At 52.9% G+C, this 19,903-nt stretch overlaps 1 protein-coding gene across 1 annotated transcript; it reads right to left on the bottom strand.

Annotated features, from left to right (window-relative positions):
* Positions 1–1,934: 1,934 nt before the first annotated feature.
* Positions 1,935–19,689, bottom strand: LOC119109443 (large neutral amino acids transporter small subunit 1). Its single transcript, XM_037233062.1, has 9 exons — positions 19,201–19,689; positions 18,539–18,664; positions 14,983–15,130; positions 9,814–9,937; positions 7,415–7,615; positions 5,958–6,076; positions 4,473–4,591; positions 3,862–3,954; positions 1,935–3,500 (listed from the first exon to the last, which is right to left on the bottom strand). The coding sequence occupies exons 1-9, from the start codon at positions 19,640–19,642 to the stop codon at positions 3,397–3,399; spliced, it is 1,476 nt and encodes a 491-aa protein (XP_037088957.1). The 5' UTR covers positions 19,643–19,689; the 3' UTR covers positions 1,935–3,396.
* Between the last annotated feature and the right edge of the window lie 214 nt (positions 19,690–19,903).

Raw genomic sequence — 19,903 nt, 5'->3', positions numbered from 1 at the left:
AGTCTACAATAGCCACAAGACGGCAGATAACTTCCACATGGTCAGGGATAATGCTATAGCTCACACGTCTGATGCCCAATGTCGCTGGACGGGTGGAGACCGTCAGGTTATCGGGCAGACCCATCGCGCGCCGTACAGCACCACTCCAGACCGCCGCTGCCCTCCGGTCGGGCCGAATACGCCCGGATATACGCCGTTCACCCGAATTTAAACGGCATGTCGTCCACATCCCACGATTGTTCAGACGAGCGTCCGTTTTTATGGGCGGTTTGGGGCTGAGATAAGCGGATTACGGCCGTGGTCACTGGTCAGTCATGCCACATAGCCCTCTGCACTACCGTACAGCCTCTCTTGCGGATCAGGGTTGATCTCCTTTCCAACAGCCGGCGCGTCACCCTAGCGTGGCACACAGTCAGCCAGCCACTAAGCGTGGCACACAGCGACTATGGGATGGCGGACAGCAATGACTAAGGCGTGGTGGACAGCAGTGGCTAAGGTGCGACGACATCAGTGAATAGGGCAACACGCGGCGGACGGCAGTGACTAATGCATATACACAACAGCCTGTAACGCACGACAAACAGCAGTGACAATGGTGCCCAAATCGGTGTCGTTACCACGAATGGTTTCGCCTGCAAGGGCGGTGGCTGACCTCAAACGCGACCTCGCTGGCTCGGGGAGGGGGGTGTCCCTCGGGGAGTATCACATTCGGGCTGCTACGTCCTCTTCCCATTTACCACGCCGAGCTCCTCGCCACCTATATCGCAGTGTACCCTGCCGCACCCGCGACAACGGCATCCATTGACAGCATGGCCGCGTTGCACGATGTACGTAGGGGAGAGCGCTCGTCCGCGTGGGTCTTCCACGATGTACGTAGGGGAGAGCGCTCGTCCGCGTGGGTCTTCACGGTGAAGAAGGTCTTAACAGCCGGGCTGTTGGCCTCCGGTATGTTCTGCCGGCTTAAAATCCAGCAGATCCCGCCAGCAGGTCCCACCCAGCTGCAAACGTCGCTGTCGTATTCACCGGTGACAACTGTACCAAATGACCAGCCCCTGCCCCTAAGTGGACACACTGCCCAGGACCCGCCTGCGTGCGGGTGGGTCGGCCGGGGGCGGCTGGCGGTGGGCAGTTGTGAGTAACAGCTGTAGGCCGGCGGTCGTCCCCGTGCGACGGAGCAGCTAAGACCACGAGCGGCAGAGCTAGAGGCTTTTTTGGTTTGGGGCTCCTCGGCCGTGCATTGTGCTGTCTTCACAGCTGCTCCGTCGCACGGCGACGTCCGGCAGCCGGCAGCTGTCGCTCAGAACTGCCCACACAACAGTGACCAACATGCGGCGGGCAGCAGTGACTAAGGCGTGCCCAACATCAACGACCACGGCGTGACGCAACAGTGGCTAAGCCATAACACAACAGGGACCAAGACATGACACGGCAGTAACTAAAGCGTGCCACAACAGTGACCAGCGCGCGGCGGGCAGCAGTGACTAAGGCGTACCCAACATCAACGACTACGGCGTGACGCAACAGTGACTAAGCCATGACACGGCAGAGACCAAGGTGTGACACGGCAGTAACTAAAACGTGCCACAACGGGGACTAACGCACGGCGGACAACAGTGACTAAGGCGTGATAATATCAGCGACAAGGGCGTGACACAGCAGTGACCGGCGCGCGGCGGACAGCAGTGACCAGGACGTAATGCGCACTGACTGACGTTTGACGCGACTCCGTGCCGTCTAACAAGCACGAGCGTCGCCCCGGACGAGACCAGAGTCTGTATCTTGTTGACATGTCAGTTATGCCAGGAAATCACCCACAACTGAACTTCTAAAAAAGCCCCATTTAGCAGGTAAGGGTTCTTGCCAATTCCTGAACTGCAGATCTTTGGCCACACGTGTACATTTTTGCCAGTATTGTCATCAGGAAAACGACCATGTCACCACAGACTGTATTTCTTGTGATTCGGAGTACGTGACTGGGCCCATTTGAACAGGGTGGTAACAACACTTTACAGTCGTATTCGACCAGCGGATTTGTCGACACTGTTATCAGCAATACTCATGCGTCAGAACTGATCGGCGTGGTAGTGCCGCTGTCTGACAGACGATGACGGCGGCGTCCTCCAGTCGCGGATGGTTTGTAAAATTTTGACATTTGGTACAATAAGACTGCAAGACGGCGTAATAACGTTAGTAAGTTCAAGCAATGGTCATCATTGGTCTGGGGTGATTATCGACGACAGTCATCTTATATAAACAGACAGACATGGACAATGGCAACAACAAATCCACTACGCAGACAGCAACCCATAATGTACGAATGATTTATGTCAGTTGCGGTCCAAGACCCCTCCACTTGAATCAGCCATCCATCGCAGATATATATGATATCCATCGCAGATATATATGATAATAAAGTAATGGTAGAACAGTAAACTCCAGAAAGATACCACATTCAGCATGTTCTTATGAAAAAAACATCCGGAGTCGAGCTTATTCATGAAATTAGTTTTGGACCATGTCGTCTCCTGACGCCGTTTAAAGACGTAGCTCTATTTTTTGAAGATGAACACAATTTAGATAGAACCCAGTCGCATTCGCTTGCCACACACAACAGCTACACATTTGGAAACGCATTATTGGCAGCGTAAAGTAAAACGCCAGCTCAAATGAAGGTAGGTACAAACGATAGCACACAAGGACTCGCGTACCATGCAATAGCCTGATGTGAGGCATTTGCATGATATTTCACATAACACCGAGTTCTAACATCCAGTTCAGTTGAGGCGCGCCAGGGGCCTGACCACATTCAGACATTCAATACCCCTGGGACGCGACTGACCCCTTGATAAAAAGAAAAGGCAGCCATAGGCTCTGATTGGTCCCTCGTATTATGTGAAATATTGAGGTCACTTGCTCCGCCATCTGCTGTACAACGAATCCATTGTAAGCACGTCAGATCTCATGGGAATCGGCTCGGTATGTATCAAGTACTGCGCCATTAAGAGCAGTCATTAGTACACGGGACCCGCGGCATATCGACACTTGGTGCCTTCGGCGTCGCTCGACAAGACACAGCATGTAACGCACTCTCAGATATGGTAATTTGCCGTTCAACGATCTAAAAATCTTCAAGATCACAACACGTGGCACCGCATTTTATGATGCTAAAGCAATTATCAATCAGGCGTAGTTGTGTTTGAGATGTTACAGGAAAACCATTTAAAATGTTCCGGAAGTTCTAGCGTGACTAACCAGCCTGGAGCGTGCCTGCCAACGCATAATCTTTCCACTGACGCAGAAGGGGACAGGGCTGGGTTAAGCCGAACTTTCACGCGCGCTGTTTGTGACCTCTGAGTGCCCGGGGTCGGCTGTGAGGTCACCAGATCTGCATTGACCTCAGGTCTTGCTCGGTAGGGTCTGGTCTCCAAGCAGTGGCTCCGGCTTAGTATCTTGCTGGGGTACCACCACCAGCAGCTTTTGCAGAAACTTCGTCGTTTTATCTGCAACGGAATCCTTCCTCAGTGGGTTGAACGCTGAAAGCTTTGCAATGTATGACTGTTTTGGCTAAGTTTCTAAAACAAAAGTCGCTGGAACACTAGGCGAGCAAGGACAAGTAAGCGGTACCAATTTGCCAAGGTTGATCGCTAAGGACCTCCTGTCATCCGTCAGTGTCATTTAATATTTTATTAGGTTGTCATCAAACCGCTACGAAACCATGTTGTGAAAATCGAGGAAAGACTGACCATCAGTCTCGGTTAATTAAGTAACAAGTATGCCGCATGTTTCTGGGAGAAGTGAGCTAGGCAGATCCCCTCGTCGCTGGTGACAGGTCAAATCGGGAGACAGTATGGCGTTTCTCACCGTTAAATCGTATCAGCGACTTGGGCTTGTTCTTCCACTGTACGCCAGCAACGTAGATGGGTATGCCGGTCAGGGCGATACAGGCTCCGACCGCTGAAGGTAGCGGTGTCAGAGATCACAGCCAGGACTGGCATCAGGCTAGCTGTTCGGCACTGACATCATGCTAGCTGTTCGGTACTGACATCACGCTAGCTGTTCAGTACTGACATCAGGCTAGCTGTTCGGTACTGACATCATGCTAGCTGTTCGGCACTGACACCAGGCTAGCTGTTCGGTACTGGCATCAGGCTAGCTGTTCGACACTGACATCAGGCTAGCTGTTCGGCACTGCGCGACTGCGGTCACGCACCCGGCAGTATTCGAAAAACACGACCATGAATATGAGCCTTTTGGTATGGAGTACAAGTTTTACTGGGACATCGGCATGCGTACACTCATGGGGCAACTTTGTTCAACAGCGCGTCAGCAGAGGTGGCCAACATTCACAATAACCTTCACTTGCTGAATACTTAGTATTGTTAAGGCACGATCGGACGTCAGTCAGTGATCAAGTGGCAACGCTTCAAAAGGCCTGTCGGATGATAAATGTGATGAATGATGTTGGGTCTTACCAGCATTAAAGGGCTCTGCCACCATCGGAACAGCAATCAGGAACAGGCAGAAGCAGAAGAACGAGATCGGCACCAGTATATTGAACTTGATCGGTCTGACCAGATCCGGCTTCTTGTACCTGAAACACGCACGTCCAGACGGTGTAATACGCGAGACAGTATGCTATCACCCAGACGATTGCAGCTTCCAAGAATGCATGCAACCTCTGGCTGGGTCCCTGGTCTTCTCATCGATTACGGACATACATCAACGGAGAAATTTGATAAATTGAGCTCCCAGCAGTTCCCCTGAGGTGCAATAATGCAAACAGTGTTTGAAGGTGAATGAGCATACCTACCAGAAGCATGCAAAACTTTTGTCAGTCCTTACACAACAGGATTTTTTCAGTCTACGCCGCCCACAACGCAGACATCAAAGATGGCCGCGCCCGAACCACATGTCTACTTATCGACATGGACCCCCTGTCATACAGCATCAGTTATACTATAAAGTGTAAAATACACATCCATACGCACACACAACACACACACACACACACAACACACACACACACACACACACACACACACACACACACACACACACACACACACACACACACACACACACACACACACACACACACACACACACACACACACACACACACACACACACACACACACACACACACACACACACACACACACACACACACACACACACACACACACACACACACACACACACACACACACACACACACACACACACACACACACACACACACACACACACACACACACACACACACACACACACACACACACACACACACACACACACACACACACACACACACACACACACACACACACACACACACACACACACACACACACACACACACACACACACACACACACACACCACACAACACACACACACACCACACACACAACACACACACACACACACACACACACACACACACACACACACACACACACACACACACACACACACACATATATATATATATATATATATATAATATTATTCTATATATCTATATATCTATATCTATAATCTCTATCTATATCTATCTAATCTATATCTAATCTACTATGTATATGTATATTTTTATATATATTATATATATATATATATATATATATATATATATATATATATATATACATATGCATATATACATACATACGTATGCATGTTATACTTTATATCATAGATGTATCTATATATATATTTTACTTTATATTATGTATATATTATATATATATATATATATATATATATATATATATATATATATATCGAATAAACACTGGCCACGCTCCACCGTAAGCGTGTAAACGTCTACGGCAGTGTGTATTTTCCACGTTGAAGCGTTAAGCTCGCAAAATCGTTGGGTCTCAATCCCCGCCAGACGCGATCCATGCAAGAACAGAGCGACAGGCTGGGGGGATGACATTGCCTGTCCTTACCTCCACCAGAGCTGTCCGGCCACGGCAGCGCCCACCATCGACCACAGCACGAACGAGACGTAGTTGATCAACAAGTAGACGTTGTCACCCATAGCGACCATGACCAGGGACAGGGCATACTGCAACAGAACGATACCTCATCAGAGGTACGTGAAAAGGGACATTTAAACTATAATAACGGAGTCGCACCATAGCAAAACAATCTTGAAACGGGCACCATGCTTGCAGCAACGTAACGACACAACACCGGAGTGTTGTTCAATAGGACTGTATGCACTACAGTAGGACGGTATATAACGTGGTACGTACTGAGGTATGTACTGGAACAGATTAACGTTACTTCACAGCGATTCTCACCAGATATAGCACAGTCTGCAACAACGTTGCACCATTATTTCGGAGGGATCCTCAGCGGGAAAGGTATAAGATAAGCTATTGCCGGGAAAGAACGAGCTGGAAGCAGCGCAACAGCATGTCAGAACGATCGCCGCTGAGGACAGGACGAGCTGGAACAGCCGAGCTACACCATAACAGAGACGCGCTGAAACAGCCGAGCTACACCATAACAGAGACGCGCTGAAACAGCCGGGCTACACCATAACAGAACCACCATCAACAGGAACAGCGCCTACCGCGACAGCAGAGCGACGCCTATCAGAGCCATTATCAACAGGAACAACGTGTGCCACGACAGCAGAGCGACGCTAACATAGCCTCCACCAACAAAACTGACAGGTGCTGCAACACCTGAGCAGCAATATGCTGGAGCCACCACCAATGGGGACAGCAGGCAACGCAAGATCCGACTGACGCCGCACCGGAGCTGTCACCATTAGGACAAAGCGCGGAGCGACGGCCGAATAACACCACATCAGAGCTACAACCACTTGTGGCAATGGCTATTGCGACAGTGGAGCGACGCCATATTGCAGACGTCATCGCCATTCTCTGCCGCGACAGCGGAATGACGCTATACCGGAACCACCGCGTTTGGAGTCTGGCCACGGGTTTCGCTGAAAGGAATGACGGTCGAGACCATAACGGACCCAGCACCGTAAAGCAGACCAGCGTGTTAATTAGACCCCATCTCTGCCAGGCCATAAGCATCGCACATTTCGCCGGCTTCAGCACCAGCGCAGGCGGTCTAGTATCATTGCCTTTTTTGCCCAGCGTTGGTTTGGTTTGGTTTAATCCCGCTAAGTGCAGTGTTTAACTATATGCATATGATGTTGTCAAGTACAGGCATGCCGCGGAGACCAAAGCACAAAGTACGTAACGACCCTGTGGACAAAATAGCGTGTGTGTGTGTGTCTTAACTAAAAACCCTGCGCGTTCGACCCATCGAGCGTCTGCAGGTGCTGCGCTCATATTCCACAATAGCTAAACACAACTCTGTACGCTCACGATGACGCGAAACGCCCGGTGGAAGTGGCGGCCGGCCTGGTCCAGGTGCGTACCAACAGCAGCAGGGCCGGGATCGGTGTGCCGCGCTCCGGATGCACGAACGACAGGATGGCGGGCAGGTGGCCCTCCTGGGCGCCGACGAAGAAGAGCCGAGACGACGTGAAGATGATGCCGTTGACGCCGCCGAAGGTGGAGAGCGCCACGAACACGGGCACGGCCCACACCATGACGCCGAACGTTTTTTCGCCGAAGGTCTGCCGAAGGAAGGAGTCGCGGTCAATGGGCAGTCGTGATGAAGTGACCGGGGCAGCAACGGCGCCATACACGACCGACCGAGTTTTTCGCATGCCCCGACCCTAAGTACTCAGGCTTTCTGAATTGGAGCAGGCGAGTAATTGCTGTGAACTGTAAGAGCAAAATGGAAGGTTCACATCTCAGCGTGGCATTGAAGTTGAATTTTCGCTGCATTTGTTCTTTTGTTTAGGTGATTATTGATGTCATGCTCCTGTTCAAAAGATTCATTACAAGACCAAACGATGTCTGGCAAGACAATACAGTCATAAACCTACAGAGCAATCACGTTGAGGACAGGGAGTCAAATGAAATGAAATGTATTTGAAGAGAACAAGCATTTCATATTAGTTATCGAGGAGCATGGTGAAATTATAACGCAATAATAACAAATTGAGATGGACAAAGACAGCTAATGAGGACATTTTTAAATAATTTTATTTGCGGCCTATGTTAGGCGAGGATCATCTGGCCAGGTGCATGCGAGGTATCGAGCTAAAAGGAAGTTTCTTTTTCACTTTGAGATGCCAGATAGCTCAGGAACCCATGGCATGTACAGGATTCAAGACCATTTTAGGGCCTCTCAGAATGTATTATTCCTTGTCTGTCTGTTTATTCTATATTATTTCCGCGCTTCATTGGAGTGCATCTAAAAACGGTATGCGTACCACGACTTGACTGCCACAAACATATGACGTGCCATTTCCCCAACTATGGCCATTGATTTAACCATTCCATCCTGGCAGCATAGGCAAAGGTCCCAGACTCGGCAGGGGTCGCCAGGGAGGCCCGCTCTGCAAATTCGCTTTACGGTCGCATGTGACCGTGACGGGGCTATTGGCGACAAGTGCATGCGGCCGTCTCCGCCCTCAGCCGGCGGTCGGGTCCGTGCCGCTGATTGGCTGTCGCCTGTTCAGCTGCTCTCGACAGGTGTTCGGTCGATAGTTCTCGCCACCGGCGATCGACCGCAGCGCGCGAGTGACGAACTGCAGGCGGCAAAACTGGGCTTCCCTCTTATCCCAATTCTCCACCCCCTTTCAAACTGCAAGGACCGGCCGGTCAACATTTTTGATTGTCGTTTTTTTAGTTGTTTTCAATGTATGTCCTACGTATGCTTTGAGCTTCGCAAACTCATGAGCCACACGTCTCCCTAACACAACCAAATAATGCAGCACTGACGGATAATGTGGCCTTCGGGGATTATTGTTTTGGAGCACCTTTTATCTTAAGTCATGAGGTACATGCATTGACATATCTCGGTGATCTCTCATAGCCCTCTCAAAGCTCAAGCATAGTGATGCTTGGGATTTCAGCGCTATTCTTGAATCCAGTGCGCGTTTAGCATCATACCAGCAAAGTATGTCATAGTTAATGATGGCACGACTCCATGGTTCCAAATGGCATGTTGAAGCTGTCCTATTTCCAACAAGGGTGCAGTAAAATTTAATTGCTTTTACCTCGTTATCCCATAAATTGCCCTGCCTGCAACTCCCTGAATATACTGTTAGAATTCCTTTGAAACAACTGCGTGAAGGCACCATCAGCCAATAAGGTATGACTCTTTAATGACCTACGCCGTTCCGGGGGCGTTCCAATGTGCCGGTTATCCCCCTCCTACAAGGCCTACAAGGCCTCCTTGCTGCCCCTCATAGGTGTGGCGGTGCACAGAGGATCTCCACCAAACGTCAGGAATATGCCGCACGACCCAGTTCCGATAAAAGTCCCGTCTCATCTCTCATAAACAATGTGCATCCCACACAGCGTGAAGCTGGGCGCCGGGCGAAAGCCCGTTCAATGTCGGCTCGCACCCGCGTGACATGACGCGGAAGACCACCCAACGACGCACGGTCATCCCAGCCCCCACGCGCCGGCGTGCCCTTCATGAACAATGTCCGAGATACGAATCCCGGCCCTGAAACAGCTAACAAAAACGTGCGTGCGTTGGACGCGCTGCGGCCGGCGCGACGGCGACGGCCGGCCTTGGCTGGCGCCGCCGCCGGGCGCAGGTGGCAGCACCGGCGCGCCGGCCAGGCCGGCGCTGGCGCTGGCGTCGCGCTCGCCGGGGGGTGCCGGCCGCCATGCGGCGCCGATCAATCGCCGTCGTCGGCGCCGGTCCGCGCCGGCCGGCAGCGGCGCCCGGCTGCGCACGTGCCGCACTCACCACGGCGACGGCCGGCGAGGCCAGCATCTCGGCCGGCGACACGACCGAGAAGTAGGCGACGTTGGCAGCCACGTAGACCAGCGTGACAATGGGCATGGCGATGCCGATGGCCCGCGGCAAGTTCCTGCCGAGACGCCGGGGAGGAGTCGTTAGCGGTGTGGTGTAGGGTCTGTCCGGGCACGTCCAGCCGCGGTGTAACGAGCACGCCTGTCCTGACCAGTTCACACATAGAGTTCGCGTGATTTGATGTGAGCATGCCATCTGCAGATACTGACTGCCCACACACAAAGAGCCGAGAAGACATCCAGCAAGAGACATCCACTCACAGTGCGATCGTAAATTAGGTGGCATATGGTCGACGTTAAACAGCAGACGTCTCACCCAATAGTGCTGTCTTGTTCCACTGACACCTCTCAGGGCGTACATACAGTGCTCGTTCTGTACGACCCTCAGGGGTTACAGAGAGTTGGGATGAACTGATAAACAGTTACGAATTGCTTTTGTTTTTCCAGGGGTCTAGCACGTCGCATGTGTATTGCCAGTCATATCACCCGTCTACATGCGCAAACGATGGCTGGAAAACATCCGGTGTACCGCTAGAAGTCCGGCGGAGGACAAACATTGCAGTCACGCCACGAGAAATTGATGACATGAAAACACATCATGGGACTTTTTGTTACATCAGTCGTACTGACCACAAACATGGTTATGGGCACCGGGGAAAGACTTGGGTGATATCATTGAGCCTACCAGGGTATTTCTTGCTATTAAGTTTGCTTTCCCATAAAGTTTGCTTTTGCTGCAAACATCGGTCCTGCATGGGATGTTTGCGGCGTGCACTCGACAAAGCCACCTTTTGAGCTCAGCCATCTGGCAGCCGCGGCTATAGGTTTGATGGCGACAGTGGCCTGTGTGATGGCCAAATGATGCAGACGGCGATTTGCACAAAATGGATAATTTTGCACAATCAAGGTAAGTTTGCACTGTGTCGTGCGCGGAAAAAGAGTCCAGTGCATCCAAAGTATTTTTCCTCTTGCAACACTGTCTAACTGTGAAATTTGGATTCGTCGTTTAATACGCAAACGCGACAAGATAGACAACAACTGTACTGCGAATCAAAAACACATCTCGATAACTTAAAAACATCCACAGTATTCTTCCTCTTGCAACAATGTCTAACCGTGAAATCTGGATTCGTTATTTAATACGCAAACGCGACAAGATGGACAACAACTGCGCTGCAAATTAAAAATACATCTCGATAACTTAAAAAAACAATCACGTCGCGAAATCGTCGCCTTAATCGAGGACGGACCCAATCACGCTCAGCCGTGGCGTGCATGCAATGTTGGCGTTCATTTAGTTTCGCGGCCGGCATTTTGTGGGGGAATGTCGCGTAACTGCGTTTGCAATATACGAACTTATTCTGTGATGTTGCATATGCATATATACAACTATATATATATATATATATATATATATATATATATATATATATATATATATATAAAGGAAATGAGAAAGACGAGTTTATAGGAATTACGTTTAAAGTAACGTCAGTGGTGCCAAGCTGTGTTATACGTTTGGAACGTCACTTATGTTAAATAACCCGTCGTACTTAAAATCGCGTTCACATGCCTCTGGTGGCTGCGGACAATGCATTCCAGTACAAAGTGCAACTATGAAAATTGACGCCTTCTTCGTACAAGGAACGGCCATTCACAGAATGCAAGGTCCTTTCCCTTCTTCACCACGGACGTTCGGAACGGGCGTGCGCTTCCATGCCTGCCCCAAAAGCATGTATGAATAATGTCATTGTTGAAAAACATGAAGTTTGTATTGCCACTCGAGAATGGGGGAATAGCACGTGAAGTCAGATTGCGCCGAGACTGCTAGGCTGCTTGGAACGGTCCTTTCACTTGGTTGGTGTGCAAAGCTAAATATACGTGCAATTAGGCTATTTAAACACAGTAAAATATCATCCTAACCCAAAACAGGGCCAAACGTCGAAAATGGAAACAGCGCTCTGTGTTTGGGGTACACCCGGTATCCACGGCAGTACCTCCTTAATGTAAATTCAGTCTTAAGAGTTTGAATGGGTACATTTCTGGAACAGTGTCTGCGCTAAGTAGTGCTTGTTCCGTGAACCCTGGCCCCTCCATCCGATTGTGAAAATCCAGTTCCGCATCAGAATGTTGTGGTGCAACCTTAACGTACAGCACTGTTCGGCATGGTCAACCCCGTCCTCTGACCCCATCTGACCTTGAGCGGCTGAGACCACCGAGTTCAGTCCATCTCTGCCACGGGCGAATAACGAGCGCCGAAGCAATTCGAACCCATCTACCCCGTCACCGGTGGGGTGGGAGGCAGGCACTCTAACCGATTGAGTTAGGGGTGAATAACAGCTCTTACGCATGAATTTTTTATCGAAGATTTAGGTTCTCTGAGGCTTTTGGCAACGAGCGCCTTAGAGCAAAGGTCAGAATGCCATTAGTTTCCGGTCGGTAGCCCTACGAATTTTTATGACAGCGGCATCTAATCTTGAGGGAAATCAGCCGCCAGAGCCACGGCAAACGCGCCGCATTAGCGTAAACTTGTGCTGTGCGTGTATTCCGTACCATATGATTCACAATTATCGAAGCGTTTTGCGCATGACATCCACGTGACTTCGCACATCAGGGCAGGTCTGCTTGGGGTCAGTTGTTGGGGAACGCCTAGCCTTATGCCTCTGTTGTTGTAAATTAGTTTACATGAGTTATTACTAAAAAGCGAAGGGCGCTCGCAAAGCAAAAGATGTCGCGTCGTAGACATTCAGTCTCTTTATTCAAGGCAGTACCGGATTTGGTGCGTGTGCAATGCAAGAGCCGCGACACAGCCCACCACGGGAAATCAGCGTCGGGAAGACTAAACCCCAACAACCTGTGTATAAATCCAATCCACGCGCTGATAAACCTCGAATAAACCACGAGCCGCCTACGTCTGCCAGTCGTCGTGGAACGGAGCCGACCAAACACCGTACCACCGAGAGACGGCATTGTCGGTGGTTGACATCCATTCGCTGAGCTGACAGCCTCAATGTCAAGTACAAGCTGCTAGCCGTCTCGTTGTAGTTCAGGCGTGGCATGCGCGTTCCGGTGGCTGAAGCTCACATTCCATCCACTGAATGTCTGCTGCCACATGGGCTGGAACGCGACTGTAAACATGGGAGGATATTCCAGTGTATATCAGCTTGGCTCGATCCTCGGCGCTAGCCGACACTTATCCAATGGGTATATGCGAAACGGAATGGTCAATAGCAACTTATATTTGTTTCGCGCACAGCAGGCCACTGTCAATGTTCCCCAACTGCAAAGTGTGTGTTTAGCGTTGCACGTGCCTGGCACCGGAAGTTCTGCGATGCAAATAAGCCAATGCCTAGGTTGTTCCAACTTATTAAGCAACACAAGATCCTCCTGTCTCCGGTACGTGTCTCACTGGTATAACCACCCACACAGAGCAGTTCCGAGATAAATGGATGGTCCGTGGCACATGTCAGTCTTGGATACGCCCTTAACTCTTTGCAGCATGGCAGTTCAACACCTGCGTGCCTGAAAGCCGTGGAAATAAGCGCCACCCGTGCTTCAGAAGCTGTGTAGCAGGGCCTTGTCGGCTTGCTGTTACGATACATTGGCGGAGAAACCAAAATGTTGCTGCGGTTTTAAAATCATTGGTGAAAAACCAAGTTCTCGTGCAGATAGAGATAACACAGAAAACCGCGGCAGTGTTCTGGATACCATCGATTTTTTTCTCTCGCTCTCACGCCATGCATGACGTGTCCTGTACCCACTCTCCACACATCCCAGGCACACTCGTTTACTTATACGGCGGAGGGCCGCCGAGCCGCTTTGATCTCAGTCTCGCGCTCCACCCGCCAGCTCGCGGCCGGCGCGCCGGCCCGCCTTGATCACCACCATCAGCCTGTTGCCGGCGGTCTGCAGCTCAATACGACCGGCCGCCTCTCGTCAGGCGCGGGCGGGGCGGCGGCGACGGGATGTCAAGCGGGCGGAAATGGTGGGCGGAACGGCGGACGGACGGGGCGGGAGCGGGGCGGCGCCTGGTGGGTGGACACTGGACAGGGTTCAGTGGGCGGGTGCCGCCCAGAGGGAGGACGGGGGCGTTGCGCGGTGGAGCAGACTGATAAATAGTCCTGACCCGGACCCAAAGCCCTTTCCGCGGAATTTCAACCGCGTTGGTGAACCATCATAACCTTTCAGTGCCCACGTGAGGGTCGAACCACGCACCAGAAGGCGTCGGCATCACCGGGTACCCCACGATATGCACGACGGTTCATACGTCATGCCTCCGCCACAGTTGTGCGTAGCCGGGGACTCCTGGTGCGCCACCACAACGGCACGCTTACCTCGCACCGCGAACAGCCCCAAATCCGGCCGGGCCAACGCGGGCGGGCGGAGGTCGTTCACCCCGTCTCCCTCACCTGCCGCCCCGCGGTTGCAGTGCACGCAGGGAAGCCCCACCACCCTACGGCTCAGCCGCGTCCAACTCGGCTGTTAGGTGTAGCGTGCCATCGACGAAATAGGGTGGTCGTCGTTTTCAGGCATTTCAAGTTCGTAACAAGACGACTAAGATGCCAGTGCAAACATGCGAGGTGGAGCATTTACCTAATAAGAAACGCATTGAATACTTGGTATTCCATATTCGCCGCTGACTATCACGATCGATGCAATCAGGAGCAGACAAATAGCGCATTGCCCGCATTCCAAACGGGCACGGGGGTGATTCTGGCGGCATCATCGATAGATTCCAACGACTGATGAGAAAACGCACGCATGCCGCAAGGCACTGGACGGCTAAACACATATCTAAATGTGCAGTTATTGGCGTGCGTGCAGTACACCCAAGCATTAAAAATCCCTTAAGACCAGGTCTGCCGTTGAAAACGCATGCTTTGTTTCAAACCGAACGCCTGGGCGGATTTTCACGGGAGGACAACAACCATGCTTGGAAAGATTTGACGGCCCCTAAACTCAAATATCTCACAACTGATCGGCCCCAATTTGACCCTCATTTTGGCAATGTGTTTTGTTGGTTGGCACCGGCTATCACCTGTAGGTCACCTATATGTCACCTGTTTGCCACCTGTATGCCACCTGTACGTGGCCTGCATGTCACCTGTAAGGATCGCGGAGCTCCTCGGTGACGAAGTTGAGGAAGTTCCAGCCGGCATAAGCGAACAGGCCCGAGTAGAGCGCCAGCGCCGTGCCCCCGACCGACACCTGACCCTTGAACGCCGTCGACGGCTGCAGGTAGCTCGTGTGACCTGGAGGGGGTCAGCCGGGTCAGCGGAACGGATCGGAGTGGACCGACACACGGCATCTTGCAAACCTTATATGGCGCGGGCTGACGGAAGTTACGCAAACCCTTCGCGCCATAGACTGGCAGACACTTGTGCCACTTGATACACGGGTATATTAGACAATCTAAACGGATTCTGCGCACTCAAAAATATTATTGGAGCATAATAAATCGTTTTGTCATTGATGAAATATCTGATAAATGAACATATCATGATATGTGACAGGTGACATGATTTTAATGAGGATCGTGATCTCTTAGTATGCATATTTTCCCGTGTGTGCTGGTCCATTTACCTTTCCATTGCCATATTCTGTTCTGTCGTCCACAGCATGGGCTTCACAAAAACTTGAAAAATCTTGGTATAATTCATGCACCCTAGTGAGCTCTATGAAACACTGCACGACACAAAGTGTCCCAGCACCCCCTCCTCCTTCCCACCAGGACACCATGCCGTCCGAAGAGAGTACGCCTTACATTCGTAGTCCCCGAGCGCAACGGGTCAATTCTAACGGCTCGGAAGCACCATCAAGTTATACTCATATTGAGTAATACGGAAGACATCACGCCCAAATGGCTTTTGCTTACTCATGGAGCGGCCTGTTTCCTCTCTCAACCGTTTTGTGCTGGAACCACAGCCGAATGAAAGCTATGTGATAAAATTAAGCCAACGAATGCTAAATCTGAGTCATCACTGTCGCAGGCTCTTCAAACATGCATCGACGCCTGTTTGAGCGGAGAGTTCATCCGTGTCGCCGCCAGTCAGCAGGCGGGTGTGGCGCCGAGGCCCGCCAAATATGCAGCGGTCTGCAAACGAACTCCGGGCGGCCACACCTCATGCGTATTCATTCGAAGGCTACGTAACGCTCATTTCGCTGGAGTTTTGTATCACAGCCGGTAGCGCTGCATAGTGACGGGCGGACACCGGTCACGGCTGAGGGATCCCGCACACTTTCAGCGTCACCAAACTGCCAACGTTCAGCTCCACCGTGCCGCAAACGCTATTTTAGGCCTTCTACTCGGTCAATATTGAGGGGCGGTGAAGACAAATGACCTCGAGCGCTGCCTGCATGATTCGACGAAGTTGCTCTGCAACGCTTCAACGTGCTGACAAAGCGGCTGTTGACTGCACTACAGCGTGGCTGGCTGTTTCAACAACAGCTGTCCGGCTTTACTCCCCGTTGCAAAAAAGACTGGGTTAACGCACGGCACGGCGTACCCAACGACGTGCAGGAGAGCAGAAGCCCACTGCCGGGCCGACTGACCCCAGTCACGTCACACGGCATGATCGATACGCCCCCAGCAGGAGCGAACGCCTCCAACGATCGTTTCTAGCTCCGCTCGACGACCACCTATGGCGCACCCCGCGGCAAGTCACGCACACGCATCAGGCGGCGGGCGGCGGCGCAGGGTCGGCGGACGGTGGGTGGACAGACGCAGCCGCACCGGGACGAAAGACCAGCTGCCGTACTGGGACAGAAGACCGGCTGCCGCACCGGGACGGGAGACCAGCTGCCGTACTGGGACAGGAAACCGCCTGCCGCACCGGGACGGGAAACCGGCTGCCGCGCCGGGACGGAAGACCAGCTGCCGCACTGGGACAGAAGACCGGCTGCCGCACCGGGACGGGAGACCGGCTGCCGCACCGGGACGAAAGACCAGCTGCCGTACTGGGACAGGAAACCGGCTGCCGCACTGGGACAGGAGACCGGCTGCCGCACCGGAACGGGAGACCGGCTGCCGCACCGGAACGGGAGACCGGCTGCCGCACCGGAACGGAAGACCGGCTGCCGCACTGGGACAGGAGACCGGCTGCCGCACCGGAACGGGAGACCGGCTGCCGCACTGGGACAGGAGACCGGCTGCCACACCGGGACAGGAGACCGACTGCCACCCCGGGACGGGAGACCGGTTGCCGCTTTGAGACGGGAGACCGGCCGGCGCGAGGCCGATGCGTTTGACTCGGCACACTCTGATGAAACCGCGAGGAGCGTTGCTGTCGAGTGTGTCTATCGGTGGCGCCGCGCTTTCAAGGTTGGTTTCAGGGGCGTTTCCATTGAGCGACTTTAAGCTTCCCAAGCTGCCCCCCCCCCCCTTCCCCCGTCGCAACAATACAGGCGAATGGCGCCTCTCTTCTATTGTACGGGTGCTGCGGTGGTGCAGTGGTCCCGTGATGGTCGGAAGCTATTAGTCCATGGTTCCGCTCTGTAGAAAATTGCGGTAGACTTTTAGCGGTGAGTGCTGACGGGAGAGCACTGCTCCCTTGTTTCGTAGACTCCACCTGCGTTTTATATGTTGTCATTCTTGCCAATGTGACTAGCATTTGGCTCAGTATGTGCCCGATTGCGTGGGCTTTGTTGTTGGCGATCTGGCTCACGTTCATACCAGGCAGTTTGCACTTGGGCTGGGACTTTCGCAGTGAGTGACGATTTCAGAGAAAACGGTTTTCCAGGAAAACTTACCAGAAAACGTATAACTCATTAAGCTTGAGGGCTCAGGTTACAACATTGCGACAAAATATCGACTATCCACATATTTAACTTACACGATATCTGTATCTGTTTGGTGTTAAAACTACGAGCTTTTCAAGCAACGTCGTCGTTATGGTTACACATTTAGGGCCTCCCGGCCGGCACATTTGAAGTTATGTGATGATGGCGTATACTGCTCATTACGTCTCGCATAACGTCAGCCATGTGTTCCACAAATACCACCTTTCCCTGGCTACATATCACAGTGCTTAAACAAACCGCAATCCGCAGCATGATGGGCCGAAAATACTCGCCTCAGAAAGGGCTAGTGGGCCTGGGCGGCACCACTGGCCTGGGTTCTGCCGCTTGGTGTATACACAGCACGAGGCAATGCGCTCTTGACATAATTTACGGTCCGCATCACGTCCAGATTTCACCATGGCAACACTTGGTGATGAGTACTGTGCTGCTCCGGTGACACGCAATGGCGCGGCGAGGCAGACGTCTCGGCCCTAGCTGATGCGGGTGTGAGCGGCTTGCTTTGTTTGGATGCGCCTGTGTCTGCCCTGTAGCCTGCCCAACTATGGTCCGCTTCTCGGAAAGACGCAATTTTATGGAGCGCAGGCACGAGATGACCGGGTGTGACCGGGCCTACGAGTTATGAGGAGGGGGAGGGGAGGAAATGATGTGGGGGGAGAACACGACGTCCTGTTTCTGCGCTGTCAAATGCCCTTCCACTCCCCCCCCCCCCCCCTCCCCAGAGCATTTTCCTCCCGGCGACGTCAGTGGTGTCCCATGGCGTCTATAACATCAGAGGCTTTCCCCACCCGGACTTCCCCGTTTCCTGGACCTGCCGCGGGGCAGCTGCGCCGCTGCTTCCGTGGGCACCACTGACTTCTCACCCATGCCGATGTAAGCCAGACCGACGGCGATGATTGCCACCAGCGCCGCCAGCTTGGCCACAGTGAACAGGTCCTGGATGCGTGTGGTCCAGCGCACGCTGGCACAGTTGACGAACGTCAGCATGGCTGCAACGGTGATAGCAGGGTTAGGTTATGGCTAAAACACGTAAAGGATAAAGTCTATGCTGGAAATCTTGAGCGTTCCGAAAATACTAAGAAAACGGCGAGTCTCCGAGCAAAGGCATAATGTAATTTGACTATGCTCAAAATGTGTTTGTATCTACCTGCATTGATATAAAACTCCATGGAAATCACGATGATATGAAAATGAACCTGCATCCCTACGGGGTTAATCTCCGGCATAATGAACTAAATCGTGGTTTACCGAACTTCATCTGTTACAACGTATTTCATATGATTGCAATACTAGCCTCGTCAACGCATTTTGCATTTTATATAACATTCGATCAACATACAAATTCAGGGGTACGGTACACCGCCAGCTCGCAGTCAACAGCCCTAACGTCACATAGCTTCCATGTTGAGCTGTCAGTAGGAGCAAGCATCAAAGCCACAAAAACAGCAACAACTGCCGGCGCGGCTGCTGCCCTTGCCGGCCGCCAGAGCGGTCGGCGTTCGCCGCCGGCCAAGCGCGCACTCACTGATGCAGACGGCCGCCAGCAGCTTGGCCGTGGACGAAGGCACGTCGCAGTTCGGGTAAAACGGCTTCACGGCGTACTCGGCGAACGTCAGCGCGACGATGGCCGCCAGGCTGGGCCGGATCACCACCATGCCGACCCACAGGCGCAGGAAGGCCGGCAGCGGCCCGAAGATCTCCAGGATGTAGGCGTAGTCGCCGCCGGAGCGCGGGATGCAGCAGCCCAGCTCGGCATAGCAGAGCGCGCCCAGCGTCGAGATGAGCCCGCAGAGCGTCCACAGGACCAGTGCCACCCCCACCGAGCCGGCGTTGGCCAGCACGCCCGTCGGCGACACGAAGATGCCGGAGCCGATGATGCAACCCACGATGAGCGTTACGCCGTTCAGCAGCGTGATCTTCTGCTTGGCGGGCGCAGCGACCCCGTCGCCGCCCTCCGTGCCGGCCATGGTGGCGCCGGTGCTGCGCGCGGCTTCACTCCGACCCAGACCGCTCACGTGGCGGCAGTGGCCGAGCGCCGTCGCCGCCGGCGCGGCCGCAGCGCCGGCTGGCGGCGGAGGCGCACACGACGTCGCGACCTACCCCAGTGTACGGCACTCGACACACGGACCACGCCCACACGCACCCGCCGCGCGCCCTGCCCGACGGGGGAGTTGGTAGCCGCATGGGCAGACGGGCCTGCAGTGGCGTCCTGGGCCAGTGCAGCGCGC

This window comes from Pollicipes pollicipes, unplaced genomic scaffold, assembly GCF_011947565.3.
Source record: "Pollicipes pollicipes isolate AB1234 unplaced genomic scaffold, Ppol_2.1 Scaffold_7231;HRSCAF=8579_pilon_pilon_pilon, whole genome shotgun sequence".
Classification (NCBI taxonomy): domain Eukaryota; kingdom Metazoa; phylum Arthropoda; class Thecostraca; order Pollicipedomorpha; family Pollicipedidae; genus Pollicipes; species Pollicipes pollicipes.
This window is presented reverse-complemented; position numbering and strand designations above follow the sequence as displayed.